The 14181-nt window shown below is 47.9% G+C and overlaps 1 protein-coding gene across 1 annotated transcript in view; it reads right to left on the bottom strand.

The window, feature by feature from the left end:
• The window catches only part of LOC132582696 (sodium-dependent neutral amino acid transporter B(0)AT1-like), a 31657-nt gene that overhangs the window by 2178 nt on the left and 15298 nt on the right, over positions 1 to 14181 (bottom strand). Inside the window, exons 6-11 of the mRNA XM_060254377.1 lie at positions 13762 to 13874; positions 12913 to 13041; positions 7389 to 7545; positions 4507 to 4711; positions 2600 to 2759; positions 680 to 842 (exon numbers count right to left, since the gene is read on the bottom strand). Of these exons, the coding sequence (XP_060110360.1) occupies positions 680 to 842; positions 2600 to 2759; positions 4507 to 4711; positions 7389 to 7545; positions 12913 to 13041; positions 13762 to 13874 (927 nt within the window). The remainder of the gene's footprint in view (positions 1 to 679; positions 843 to 2599; positions 2760 to 4506; positions 4712 to 7388; positions 7546 to 12912; positions 13042 to 13761; positions 13875 to 14181) is intronic.

Raw genomic sequence — 14181 nt, 5'->3', positions numbered from 1 at the left:
TCAGAGGTGGTTTCCTGTTGCCTGCCACTGTGAGGCAACCCTGCACTTCCTTCGTGGTCTCCCATCCAAATACTAACCAGGGCTGACCCAGCTTAGCTTCAGAGGCTGCTGCAGGAAAGAGGCTGGGCAAGTCGCAGCCCTGCACCAGCTTGTGCAAAATTGGACAGAAGTGCTGGGGAGAAAGGGAGTGTGATGGGAGTCGTGTGCCTCCTGGGTGCAGCAGCAAGAAGCAGCCCCCCCCCCTGCTTTAATCTCCACAAAGTGGGCCATGGGACTGGCCTTGGCTCTCCTGTGGCACTTCCAGGTGGTTGTGCAAGCGACAGGATTTCATTAAACTTCTGGGAGCCATAAAACTCCCATTGCATGCTGTTCCCCAACAAACCCATTGGGGCTTCCTTCCATGCAGGGTGAGCCTAAGAGAGAGGGACAGCCCCACAGTCGCCCACCAAGGAGCTTCCAGGGCAGAGCGAGGAGGGGGAGGGGGAGGGGGTGAGCCTGGGCCTCTTGGATCCTCATCCCACCCTCTCTGCTGGACTAGGGAGAGCCCCTAGGGAGTGCTGTTTCAGTGCTTCAAAGTGTTTCAGTGGCAGACTGGACAAGAAAAGGCTTGTGCAGCCAAGTATGAGGGAGGGAAAGTTAAAGCAATCTGGAGTGTGTTTTTCTGACCACATTTACTTACATATTCTGGGTCCCAAACGATGTATTCTAATTTTTGATTCACTTTCACCACAAAATAAAAGAGGAAGATGACCAACATGATGAGGGGGCTGATGAATCTCCAGGTGGCCTGCCAGAAAATGTTGGGCTTGTGTCCAATCATGAACTTAATGTCATCATTAAATCTGGCAATAAAGAGAAAGAAAAGTCAGGATTCATGCCATGAACAAATCTGAGGCTGGTTCACACGGATGTATTATTCATCTTGTGATGAATGGAACATCTTGGGATGGCTGCCCCATGTCAATGGGCCATCACAGCTGCAACACAGAGAAGGTTTATGTTATGTATGTGCCTTAAAGTATGCACTTCCTGCCGGCTCATTGGAGCCAGGAAAGCAGAGCTTGGGGACTGTATAACAATGGGTAGTGCGATCCAAATACCTGCCGCCCTGCACCAATCAGAGACCCCTGCCTGTTTGAATGAACCAATGGCAGGCTAGTGCGGGAGATTAGAGTTGTATATAGGTTAGTCAGTCTTTTGTGGAAGCAGCCTTCACCATGCTGCCCCTAATAAAGAGCTGTCCTCACTAGGATCTCGTCTCTGCAATGCTTTGAACCCCCTGTATTATAGTTTAAATCCCCTTTCATGGCCTCAAATGCTTTTCAAGGGAGTCAGTTATCGCATGTAGCTGCCACTGCTCAAGTGTAGAGTGTTTCAGCCATACCACCCCAGCAACACATGTAGTTGGGCCACAATATTGCTAGATTGGCTTCCATATCTACCCCCCCTTCCCCCATGGCTAAACACAGGAGTGGCCATGAGGGATTTGCACTGGATTGGGCTGCAGCCCTGGCAAAGAAATATAGGGGAACAGTAGCTGAACTTGACCCAAAAGATCATAGAGGGTGTTGTGGCATACAAAATGGGACAAGCCTGGCCTCTCAGGGAAGCGTTCCAAGAAGGGAGTCTAGAGACCCAGAACAGAATAGCCTCAAAGAGCAGTAAGAAGAAGAAGACGTTATAGTAACATAATTATATGGCCTTGTATAGATTGGAAGCTAAGATTTGTGGAGGGCAAAGTGCAAAAAGATGTGAGATTCACAAGAATGTCCACCTTCACAGACATGGAATGGTTCAAAGACGCGAGTGTTGGTTGAGGGCCAAAAGACATTCATATGAGTGATAAAATTGCAATCATTATTTTAAAAAATAAACATAGCAAGACTGAAGTAACACTTTTCATATATTCTAAGAAAGCATTTTAAGTACAGATAACCTTGTATTGCGTTTGAAGTAATGAGATGTGCACCTTTATCAAGTGGGACAGTTAGCTATCGTTAGATGACTTTAAAAGTCTATCATTCGATATGGTTTTCTGCAATTGCAACACACGCACACACACACACACTGCAGACATATGCTGAATTAAAAATATCTGTCAGGAATATGCAGCAGGCAGATTGTGACCCGTTTCCAGTGTGTGTTGCTCTAGGGGGCCATTGGTTGTCCAGGAGCAAGCAGAGCTGAGCACCAGCAACTCCACGCATGCCCCAGAGGCCACTTGGTCCAGATCCTCAGGAGCAGTGGCAGCCCACCCCCAACCCTCTCCCCCTGCATGGCTTCCGGGGGGGGGGGGGATGATGCAGTGAGAGAGCTCAGGCCCCTCAGAGGGGAGGGCCCTGAAGGGCTGCTTGGCTTGATTCATTCCAGGGATATTTTCACGTCCCAGTCTGCCCCTGAACACTCTTCCCCTCCCCCGTGCATTCGAGCAACAGGAGAGACAGACAGACGACGACGATGATGATGATGAAGAGAGAGGGGGGGATGGATAGCTAGATGTGACTACTGCCAGTCCTCCTCGGTTTTTTCTTTTGTGCACCACAACATGCACAGAGTAAGACACAAATGCTCCAACTTGTGAACAGTTTCCATTTCTTACCTATCTATCCCATATATGTAGACAACAGAAAACATCTCGAAGAAAGCGATGATCAGCAAAGGGATGGATCCAGCAAAATTATCAAACAGGGCAAGCCAGTAGTTTCCTGACCTCAGCACAAAAATAATGGCAATCAAAAAAGACCCAACACAAATCAGACCTAGGGGGGAAAGCACATTGTGATTGTGTTATTTTTGATAACATGTATAGCAGAAACTCCCTAGTCAGCCACGGTGACAGCCAGCCAAAGGCTTCCCAGGCACTCCAGGCGGGACTGTTTGCCCTGTGCACAGAATTCCAGAAAACCCGCAGGGCAACAGAGGCTTTCCCACCCGCTCTAGAGCAAGTTCTTCTCTGCCTGCAGCAGGCTTACTATTTAACCCCTCCCCTTTCCAAAACTGGCACAGGGCCAAATTAAGAATGCTTATTGTTACAAAGGTGGCACCGCTGAAATGGAAATGAGCTAAAGGTAGCCTGGCTGAAGCCCAGAGCCTCTGATTATCTCCTTCCCGGACCAGGAGCCTGGATGTTCTGTATTGGGTGCTATCCTGCCTTATGGTGCAGAAGTCCCTTCCACAAAGATGACTTCTTCAGACTGGAAGGAGTCTTTAAACTTTGCTTGGCGGAGTGGCAAGAGGCAGGCCTCTGACAGCCTGGGACCGAGGTAGCACCACCACAGCAGTGCCAGCCTGCTTGGCCTACTGTCCTCGCTAACCCAAACAGAGGTGGTGTGGACCACAACACTGCCCCTGCAGACAGCCCCTGTTCAGACTGGCTTAAGTCTTTAATCCCTGCTTGATGTCACCAAGTATAATCATGATGAGTTCAATCAGCGAAAATGAGCAGGGTTCAAAGGGGGAGAGAGGGGGAAATAGAGCCCTCTTCATTTAGCCTCCAACCAAATCACCAAACTGTCCCTGCAGTTTATCTTTCACAGACAGTGGGAGAGCAATGATCCTGGTGGCACTCATTTCTGTCTGCCATCTTGAAAACATGGTTGATATTGGACAAAATATTACACAAGGCTGGATTCAGCCAGCTCTAATTTCCAGCTGAATACAGATGGCCCATTTGGGCCGACACAGGAACTTCCTACAGCAGGATTTAAATTGCGCATTCAAACGTCCACATCTGGGCCCTGCCTCATTCCTGCCTTTATGTCACCCTCTCTGCTGCCTTCAGATGTTACCACTTATCTCCAAAGTGCTTTCCTGTTGCTTTCCCAGCTGTTCAGACAGCCGAGGAGTGCTAGGGAAGCCTCCCATGCACCTGAGCAGTCTGACCGTTCCTCTGGAGCACACGCAGCCCGTCCCTCTTTTGGCAGCCCTGGGGAGACTGCTGCCCCAAGCTGCCTGTCTGTACCCAGCCTTCCTCTTTATTTCACCCTCCCATCTCATGTGAGTAGGAGCCCCGTGGCGCAGAGTGGTCAGCTGCAGTACTGCAGTCCCAGCTCTCTGCTCACGACCTGAGTTCAATCCCAGCAGAAGCTGGGTTCAGGTAGCCGGCTCGAGGTTGACTCAGCCTTCCATCCTTCCGAGGTCAGTAAAATGAGTCCCCAGCTTGCGGGGGGTGGGGGAGTGTAGATGACTGGGGAAGGCAAACGACCCTGTAAAAAGTCTGCCATGAAAATGTGGCGTCACCCCAGAGCTGGAAACAACTGGTGCTTGCACAGGGGACGACCTTGACCTTTAACCCCATATGACCTTTGTCCATGTAAATCCCAGGATCCCCAGCATACCTTTCTTGAGGTGGTCAAAGTCCCCTAAAGAGTTGGCTGAATTCCACCCATAATTTAACATCATTTTAATAATAGTCAGTGGAGACTAGTCACTGCTTTTGGTGTCCTCTTGACCATCCATTCCTATCTCTGACAAAACACCTCGACTTCACGATACTCTTCCACTGACCTGTAACAAGTTCCTTAGGCCATTTTTTGGGTATTGCATTGAGCTCTTGCAGGGGTACAAGAACACCCTCCATGTTTCCAAACATTGAGGATAAACCTAAGCAGAACAGCATGACAAAGAAAAGAATGGACCACAAAGGCGAGACCGGCATTTTGGTGATGGCTTCTGTGAAGACAATAAATGCCAAGCCGGTTCCTTCAACACCCTGCAGGACATAACAACAAAGTTTTGAACATTTTAAGATTCACTTCTTCCCCTACCCCACCCAGACTCCAACTAGACCAAAGATGGCCAAATTCTCAAGTCACTTGCCTTCCCAGTTAGCATCAACCCACAGTGAATGCCTGAGCCTATAGAATATATATGTTTGATTAAGGCTCGCAGGGAAAGCGACAGGATTGGGACAGGTTTGAGACTTAGCACTGAGGAGGGGGAAGAAACCAAGCAGATCCCATGCAGGATCTCTCAGCCGCAGGCCACACACACATTGCATCTGCACTAACCTTTTAAGTGTCAAAAAGGAAAAGAAACTTCATGGGTGAACCTGAAACCCAAGCATTGGAAAATATGGCTCCTTCCTTCCAAGAGACTTGTGGTCATCTCACCATCCTTTAGGTTGGCTGCCCCTGCCAAGGGGCTTGATTAAATAGTGGCCCTCGCAGGCAGAGGCATCAGTTACCCAGTGAAGTTCTGCAGATTCAGATGCCTGGCCTCATAAATGGACTTTGAAGAATGAGGAGAGCCTTTGAACTCTTTAGGACAAAGTCCTTGATTTTCTTGGTGGACCATGAGGACTTTGTAGCAGACATTCAGTGGGTGTTTGTGCCTGGCCCTTCTCTGCTCTTGAGCACAGTGCGTGGTGAGAAGCCGCTTCAGCCTCTCCCCCACCCACTTCTTTGCATTTCCACATCTTGAAACAGCCCCTTGGATTCACTGCAAGAATTATGAGTGATCACAGAAGCAGGGGTGGAATTCTACACCCCTGATGTAGCCAATCCTACAAGAGCTTACTGTAAACTCCAGGGGATTGGCTACTTCAGGGGTGTGTGGCCTAACATGCAAAGGAGCTCCTGCTAAAATTCCACCCCTGCACATAAGTAATGTGATATTGCAAAGGAAAGCCACAGCAACTCCATGGGGCAGCTTGAGGATATCCAAACAATATGGGAGAGGGAGTCTGAAGCCATTTCACCCCACACATCAAAGTCCTCAAGAGCAGGGAAGGGCCAGCTGCATCCAGGGGGCACAAAGCCTCCTTGCACATCTGATACAACTTCCCTGTGTCAATCACACAAAAAATAAAGAACTTGTAATGTAGTTAGACCCCTTTTTTCACATGGGTTTTAGTTTGTTCTGTTCATAGCTGAAGACAATGGACTTCCCAATCTGGCAACTAATAGTTACTCATGATTTTTTCCCCAGTTTTATTATAATGCTCTTGATTTTTTTTTAATTGTTCAAGATTCTGTATTGAAAGAAGGCAAAATTTAAACTTGCTATGTGAATAAATAAACCACAGAGGAAAGAAGTGCACAAGGCCTGAGAACTTTTTGGCTCATTCTCACTGCAAACAAAACTGTGGTTTGACTTTAACATTTATTTATTTTATACTTCCAATGTCTATCCCAGCCTTCACGGCACAGGGCAGGTTACAACATAATAAAATAGCTAAAATTATAGCTTCATAGTAATAAAAACTATTACATTTGATTTCCAATGGTGCATGATAAAACCGATGCATTACAATTGGTGACTATCAGGAAAGGATATCTCAGAGGGGACTGAAACTCTAAGTTGGGGTCAGTACTCATCTAACCGTTGCTATCCTTGACTTGCCTGGCGGAACATCTCTGTGAAATTGTTTCAGGTCCTGCAGGGTTCTGGTCTCACTACACAGAGAGTCCCACCAGGTGGGGGCCAGGACTGAAAAGGCCCTGACCCTGGTCAAGGTTAGCCATATCACTTTCGGGCCAGGGATCACCAACCGTTGTCACTGGCTTAGCACAGTGCTCTGCGGGGGACATACTGGGAGAGGTGGTCCTGTAGATATGCTGGTACCAGACCATTTAGGCTTTTAAAGGTCAATACCAAAACCTGAAACATAACCTGGTATTCAATTTTGAGCCAGTGCAGCTGGCAGAGCACTGCTTGAATGAGTACCTGTAAGGACCCACACAGCTGCATTCTGGACCAGATGCAATTTCTGGGTCAGCCTTAAGGGAAGCCCTGCATAAAACAAGCCACAGTAATGCAGCCTGGAGATAACTGTTGCACAGGTCACTGTAGCTAGGTTTTGGCAGGACAGGTAGGGAGCTAGTGACCTAGCCTGGCATAGGCAGAATCACATTCATGACTTGTGTCTCCATTGAAAAGGAGGCACCTAAGATCACACCCAAGCTCTTGGCAGCAGGCTTTGTTGCCAAAGGCACAACGTCAAGTGCTCGAAGTTGGCCTCCCAGCCTGGCATCCTCTTGACCCAGCCAAAAGACCTGCATCTTCAATGGACAGTTTCAGCCCACTCTGTTTGTTATACATCTGGATCCTACACGAGTCAGCAGAAGGCGTTCATGGCAGTCTTTCCGATCCTCCCAAGACAATGCTGAAGGCCAAGGGAGCAAATATCATGGCATATGGGGGGTGGGAGGGAGCCACAAGAAGAAGGGGCAACCAGACAGAATCCCCTCTCTGGCCTGCAGGACAGTTTAGGACCACAGATTTCATGTGTTGGGAGAGGAACAGGAGTGAGGGGTGCTGAATGTGGGAGGGCCCCCAGGAGAGTGACAGCAGTGTGCAGGAGGGGAGATCTGCCCCCACAAATTCCTCCTGCTCCCCAACAGCAGGATCCAACCCACATAATTCTACCTTCTGTGTTGCTGCCTTACATCAGATAAAAATGTCTCCAGGTTGCAAGTCTGAAACTTAAGGGTGGTGTACGTTGCATGATCCGTCATGTTACACCAAGCTTGCATAGCTTCAAAATTTCCTTCAGTTATGTTACCTTCTGGGAAATCAAATGCATTTGTCAGAGTGAGGATATTTCTGCAAAAGGGAAAAGAACAAAGGGAAAAGAGGGACATTTGCAGCATTCAGGCCACAGGCTAGAGGTCAGATTTGTCCCAGCCCACATGAATTTTCAGATGTGGCACAGGAAATTACAGTTATAAACAAATCACCAGTGCTTGTAGAGAAAAAGTTGGGAAAGCTAAAGCTCAGTATGAGGTTAGGCTGGCCAAAGATGCTAAAAACAACAAAAAAGGGTTCTTTTCTTATGTTCAAAGTAAGAAAAAGAGCAAGGACATGGTAGGCCCATTGTGAGGGCAGGAAAGTGAAATTGTAACTGGTAATGAAGAGAGGGCAGAACTGCTCATTTCCTACTTTTGCTCAGTCTTCTCTTCTGGGAGAAACAGTGCTCAACATGGCAAAAACAGAACATATAAAGAGGGTACTAAGTTCCAACCTAGGATCCGTGTAGGGGTAGCACATAAACACCTAGTTTCTTTAAATGAACCTAAGCCTCAGGGTCAGATGAATTGCATCCAAGAGTTCTAAAAGAGCTTGCGGATCTAATTTATGAGCCTTTGGCTATTATTTTTGAACATTCTTGGAGAACAGGAGAGGTGCCAGAAGATGGGAGGCGGGCGAATAACTACCGGATAACTACCGACCCGTCAGCTTGATGTCTATACCTGGAAAAGTTTTACAACAAATCATCAAACAGTCAGTCCTGGAACATTTAGAAAGAATGGATGTGATTACTAAGAGCCAGCATGATATTCTCAAGAACAAGTTATGTCAGACTAACCTGATCTCTTTTTTTGAGAAAGTGACTACCTTGCTGGATCGGGGGAATGCTGTAGACATCGTTTATCTTGATTTCAGTAAGGGTTTTGATAAATTCCACATACTATCCTTGTTGACAAGTTGGTAAAATGTGGTTTGGATCCTGTTACCATTAGGTGGATCTGTAACTGGGTCACAGATCGCACCCAAAGAGTGCTTGTGAATGGCTCCTCCTCCTCTTGGAGAGGAGTGACAAGTGGAGTGCCTCAGGGATCTGTCCTGGGACCTGTTTTGTTCAACATCTTTATCAATTATTTGGATAAAGAAATAGAGGGAATGCTTATTAAATTTGCAGATGATACTAAATTGGGAGGGGTTGCAAACAGAGAAGAAGACAGAAAGAGGATACAGGGCCGAGGTCAGACGTAAATAAACTGATGAGATGGGCATGAATGAAAGCCAGATGCATGTCGGATTTTATGCGGTTGTCCAAACATCAGCATCAGGCAATGGTCGTTGGCTCATTTGTGTCCCGAACTGCCACGACAGAGACGCTGACTTTTTTGATAGTACGTTAAATCCGGAATAAGAATGCTTCCGACAACTCCCGCACGTACTTTCTATGTTTGAACGCTCCATTGTAGCCGACTTGTCACAAGCGCAAATCCACTTCCCTGCAAGAGCCCACTCCAAATGATATCATTGCGCCAGCAATTGTTGACTCAGCCTTCCAACCTTCCGAGGTCGGTAAAATATGTACCCAGCTTGCTGGGGAGGGAAGTGTAATGACCGGGGAAGGCAATGGCAAACCACCCCGTAAAAAGTCTGCCATGAAAACTTTGTGAAATCAGTGTCATTCCAGAGTCAAAAACGACTGGTGCTTGCACAGGGGACCTTTCCTAAATGGGGGGGGAGGCAGATCAGCCACCTTTGCCTTCTCCCTGCCAGGCGGAGAGACAGCAAAGAGAGTTCCTGTGCTCCCCCCCTGGCGGGGTGTTAATTTTTTGTGACAGTCTACGTTGTTTGATGCCCATTTCAGCCTGTTCCGGCCCATTCCAGCTTTTACCCTGTCCTGTTTAAATTAGGGAGGAGGAAGATGACCCACCTTTGCCATCCCCCTGCCAGGCGGAGAGACAGCAAAGAGAGTTGCCGTGCTCCCCCCCCCATTTAAACACCACGGCGGGGTGTTCAAATGGGAGGGAAGATCACCCACCTTTGCTGTCTCCCCGCCAGGCGGAGAGACAGCAAAGAGAGTTGCCGTGCTACCCCCCCATTTAAACACCATGGCGTGGTGTTTAAATGAGGCGGAGGAAGATCCCCCACCTTTGCTGTCTCCCCACCAGGCGGAGAGACAACAAAGAGAGTTGCTGTGCTCCCCCCACAATTTAAACACCACGGTGGGGTATTTAAATGAGGGGGGAGGAAGATCACCCACCTTTGCTGTCTCCCCGCCAGGCGGAGAGACAGCAAAGAGAACTCCTGGGCTTCCCCTCCCTGGACGAGTGTTTAAATTGGCAGGGGGGCAGATCGCCCACCTTTTCTGGCACCTTTTTTTAAAAAAGCCAAGTACGATATCCCACAGTACTGCACTTGCATGAGTGCGGAATGCCATCTCAAAAAATGAGGTCCGGTTGAGACCTCTGATCAACCAGTGATGGGACCAGCGCTGCTTAGAACTGAAAGATGGAGGGATGTCTGATCAGGAAATTCGTTGTTAAAAAGCTGCAGGGTATAATAGCGACGGGGGAGGGGGGGGGTTAGGGATGGATTTAATGGTGAGTGTGACCGCAGCCAGGATGACTTTGACAGGCTGGAAAACTGGACTAAAACCAATAAAATGAATTTTAACAGGGATAAATGTAAAGTTCTGAATTTAGGTAGGAAAAATCCAATGCATGGTTATAGGATGGGGGAGACTTGTCTTAGCAGTAGCCTGTGCGAAAAGGATCTAGGGGTTTTAATGGCTCATACACTGGACATGAGTCAACAGTGTGATGTGGTGGCTAAAAAGGCAAATGCAATTTTGGGCTGTATCAACAGAAGTATAGTCTCCAGATCACGTGATGTGATGGTATCACTTTACTCTGCTCTGGTAAGACCTCACCTGCAGTATTGTGTTCAGTTTTGGGCACCACATTTTAAGAAGGATATAGACAAGCTGGAATGAGGAGGGTGTCGAAGATGATGAGGGGTCTGGAGACCAAGTCCTATGAGGAAAGGTTGAAGGAGCTGGGCATGTTTAGCCTGGAGAGGAGGCAGCTGAGAGGTGATATGATCACCATCTTCAAGTACTTGAAGGGCTGTCATATAGAGGATGGTGTGGAATTGCTTTCTGTGGCCCCGGAAGGTAGGACCAGAACCAGTGGGTTGAAATTAAATCAAAAGAGTTTTCGGCTCAACATTAGGAAGAACTTCCTGACCGCTAGAGTGATTCCTCAGTGGAACAGGCTTTCTCGGGAGGTGGTGGGCTCTCCTTCCGTGGAGGTTTTTAAACAGAGGCGAGATAGTCATCTGACAGCAATGAAGATCCTGTGACTTTAGGGGGAGGGGTTTGTGAGTTTCCTGCATTGTGCAGGGGGTTGGACTAGATGTCCCTGGAGGTCCCTTTCAACTCTATGATTCTAGGTGGGCTTGTAGAGAATCCAGCTAGGGAGCAGCGAGTGGTGAGTCCCTTAGTGGGACTGGGGGGGGGGGTCCAGGGGACAGTGCAGGATTCGCTGGATTCTTCTAGGACTGAGCAGAGATTTGGGGGGGGGGGGGTGTGCCTGAAGGCTGCCTCGGAGCGAAGCCCCCCCCCTGCTTATTAGAATTGCCAACTGTGGGTGGGGAGACACTTGGAGGTTTGGGGGTGGAGCCTGAGGAGGACAGGGTTTGGGGAGGGGGGGGCCTTCCAAAGTGGCCATTTTCTGCAGGGGAATTAACCTCAGTTCTAATCCCAGGAGATCTCCAGCAACCACCTAAAGGTTGGCAGCCCTACAAGTTCTGACCCTGCTGTCTCTGTGAGGCGTCTTTGAATTAAGGAAAAAGGAAAGGTCCCCTGTGCAAGCACCAGTCCTTTCAGACTCTGGAGTGACGTCACATCACAACATTTTTACGGCAGACTTTTTACGGGGTGGTTTATCCTTGCCTTCTCCAGTCATCTCCACTCCCCCCCCCCCCAGCAAGCTGGACTCATTTTACCGACATCGGAAGGATGGAAACCTCGAGCCGGCTACCTGAAAACCCAGCTTCCACTGGGGATCAAACTCAGGTATTGAACAGAGCTTAGGACTGCAGTACTGCAGCTTTACCACCCTGTGCCACGGGGCTCTTTTGAATTAAACAGGCCGGTTATAAGCTGATTGGGTCACAACCAGTTTGCAGGAGTAAGGTGGGTTGATCAAGATAGATGGGGTTGATCACCGGGCGGGGGGGGGGGGGTGTTGTCCACAATTGGCCACCCCATGCCTTGTGGCTGGGTAGCTGGGAAGGAGAGCCCTTGGTGCAGAGCAAAACTAATCCCATGTGGTCAGGGCCTTGCAGCATGTCAGGAGAGAGAGAGAGAGACTGCCTGGCACCTCTCAGCAGCCTAGGATGAAGAAGGCCAAGCCTGGAACTAGGGGAGACCTGCACAATAGGCATCTATGTTCCGCACCCTCCAAATGGCCAACCTGTCTGAAGAAGCAGCTACATAGATCAGCCATTTGTTAAGAAGGAAAGACAACCTAGTTGAACCCATATCTGGTTGGCTTCTGTCATCATCTGGGGGTAGCTGGGGCAATCACGAAACACACAATGAGTCTTCTCTGTTATTAAATTGTCTAACTAGGATGTTCCTTGGTCCAAATCTGAGGAGTGGATCAGAGCATGGAGCACAGATTTAGCCATCACAAAAATCAGCTGGCAAAAGATGGCAGTGAGACTGACTGGAACATCCAAAATCAGTCAAAATGGCTACCTTAAAGAAAAGAGGAGGGTCAAAACTTACTCCATAGAGCTAACACAAAAGGGGATAGATTTGCTCCAAATTGGGGAGCTACGGAGGCCCTCTGAATACAGTTGCTGTCTGTGCCTTCCAAGCCTCTCTCTCACCAGGCATGGAACTGGGTCAATGGGAACCACAAGGCAGAAACTGCATTCAGGAACTGTTATCCAGCTACAGTCTAATAATTTTAGGAGAGTTTGTCCTAAGTGCCTGAAGCCTCTGCCTTCTTCATTCCCTCATCTGTAATGCCAAGAATCACAGAGTTGGAAGGAACTCCAAGGTCCAAACCTCTGCATAATGCAGGAAATTTGCAAATGCCCCCCCCCCCCCATTGGAGGTAAAAAAACCTCTCCCAAATCCCTGGCAAAACTGACTGGGGTAAAACTGCTTCGTGACCCCAAAGTGGCCATCAGCAATATCCTGGGTGTGTAAGGAAGGGCCACAAGAACTCAGCACTGATGCAGCCCTTCCTGCTGGCCACAAGGCTCTCCCAGTATCCCCAGACCAAAATGAGATGGTTCCCAGTGTCAGCTCAGGCTGTGTTAAAAGCAGAGAGCGGATTCCATGAGTCCTTATTTGTGCAATTGAGGGGAAGGGAAATTACATTCATGATGAAAAAATAACAACTATCAGAAATATATTCAGTGAGGAAAACTACTTACTGGCTAACACAATCATCGTATCTCTGTGTTGCTCTGAATCCGATGATCGAGTATATGACTGTGGCAGAATAGATGGAGGTGAAGCCATTGATCAGTGAGATAATCACAGCATCCTTCTCACAATTATTGCTGCAAACCAGAAGGTCAAAACAGGTGAATTCCAAAGATCTCAACATTCATATCTTAAAAATTTATTCCCAGTCAAAATTTGCATGAGAATGTGAGCCCAGTGGTACATCAAGGCTGGTTCTGAAAAATCCTGGGTAGATGGAGTCCTGTGTCTTGCGGGGGGTAAAAACCAAGATGGGGGGAAACTCTCATCTTTCCTTCATGGCTTTATGGGGTAGTCCAGAGGGCTCCATTTTTAGCTACTTTCTTTTGCTCTTCACTTGTCCTCTTGCTCAAGACAACCACTCCACAGGGGAGCAGCCATGTCAATCTTTCACAGCAGCTCTTGTGCCCCCTGGAAGAGGCCCACTGCTTATTTATTTATTTTATTGGATTTCTATCCCACCCTCCCCACCGAAGCAGGCTCAGGGCATCTTACAACAATAAGAACATTTACAAATATTGAGCATTAACAATTAAAACCTTAAACAGTATAACAATTAAAACATATTAAAACAATGTGGTGCTAATGATAATGATGCTGCTGCTGATGCTTCAGCCTTTAGTCCACAAAAGCTGACGCTGGAATGAAATCCTGTGAGGCCACGATGCCCCCACTGGGGTCTTTTGGGGAAGAAAGGTCACGACACTCTAAATGGAGATGTCATTTGGTTTAGCAAATCATTTATGATTACAAATTGTAAAACGACGATTAAAACTGAGTTCGTTATAGAAACTTACTGAACTGAATTATAACTCGAGAATGAGATGAGGCCCCCAAAGGCAAGGGAGAACGAATAGAAGACCTGAGCACCAGCATCTAGCCATGTAACCGGGTTAGCCAATTCAGTAACCTGAATAATAGGGGAGGGGGAATTGTTAATTTAAGTAACTTCACAGGTTAGCAAAAACAAATGATAGCAGAAGCTGTAACTCTTAGCAATCAAACAGTTTGCTTAAGCAATTGAAACAGGGGGGCTGCTTAAATCAGTGGTGCATCAGAAAGTGTTCTGTTTGCTGCTGTTCAGAAACAACCACCAAGAAAAGGGACACAATTCCTGAGGAGACTGCACCAGTGTCCCTGCCTACTGCTGTGCTGCTATAACAGATCGGAAGAGCAGAATAAGGTTTCTATGCAGTCTTTGGGAAGAAGGGCAGAGA

Source organism: Heteronotia binoei, chromosome 14 (assembly GCF_032191835.1).
Source record: "Heteronotia binoei isolate CCM8104 ecotype False Entrance Well chromosome 14, APGP_CSIRO_Hbin_v1, whole genome shotgun sequence".
Classification (NCBI taxonomy): domain Eukaryota; kingdom Metazoa; phylum Chordata; class Lepidosauria; order Squamata; family Gekkonidae; genus Heteronotia; species Heteronotia binoei.
The sequence above is the reverse complement of the archived record's forward strand: the minus strand, read 5'-3'. Positions and strand labels throughout refer to the sequence as shown.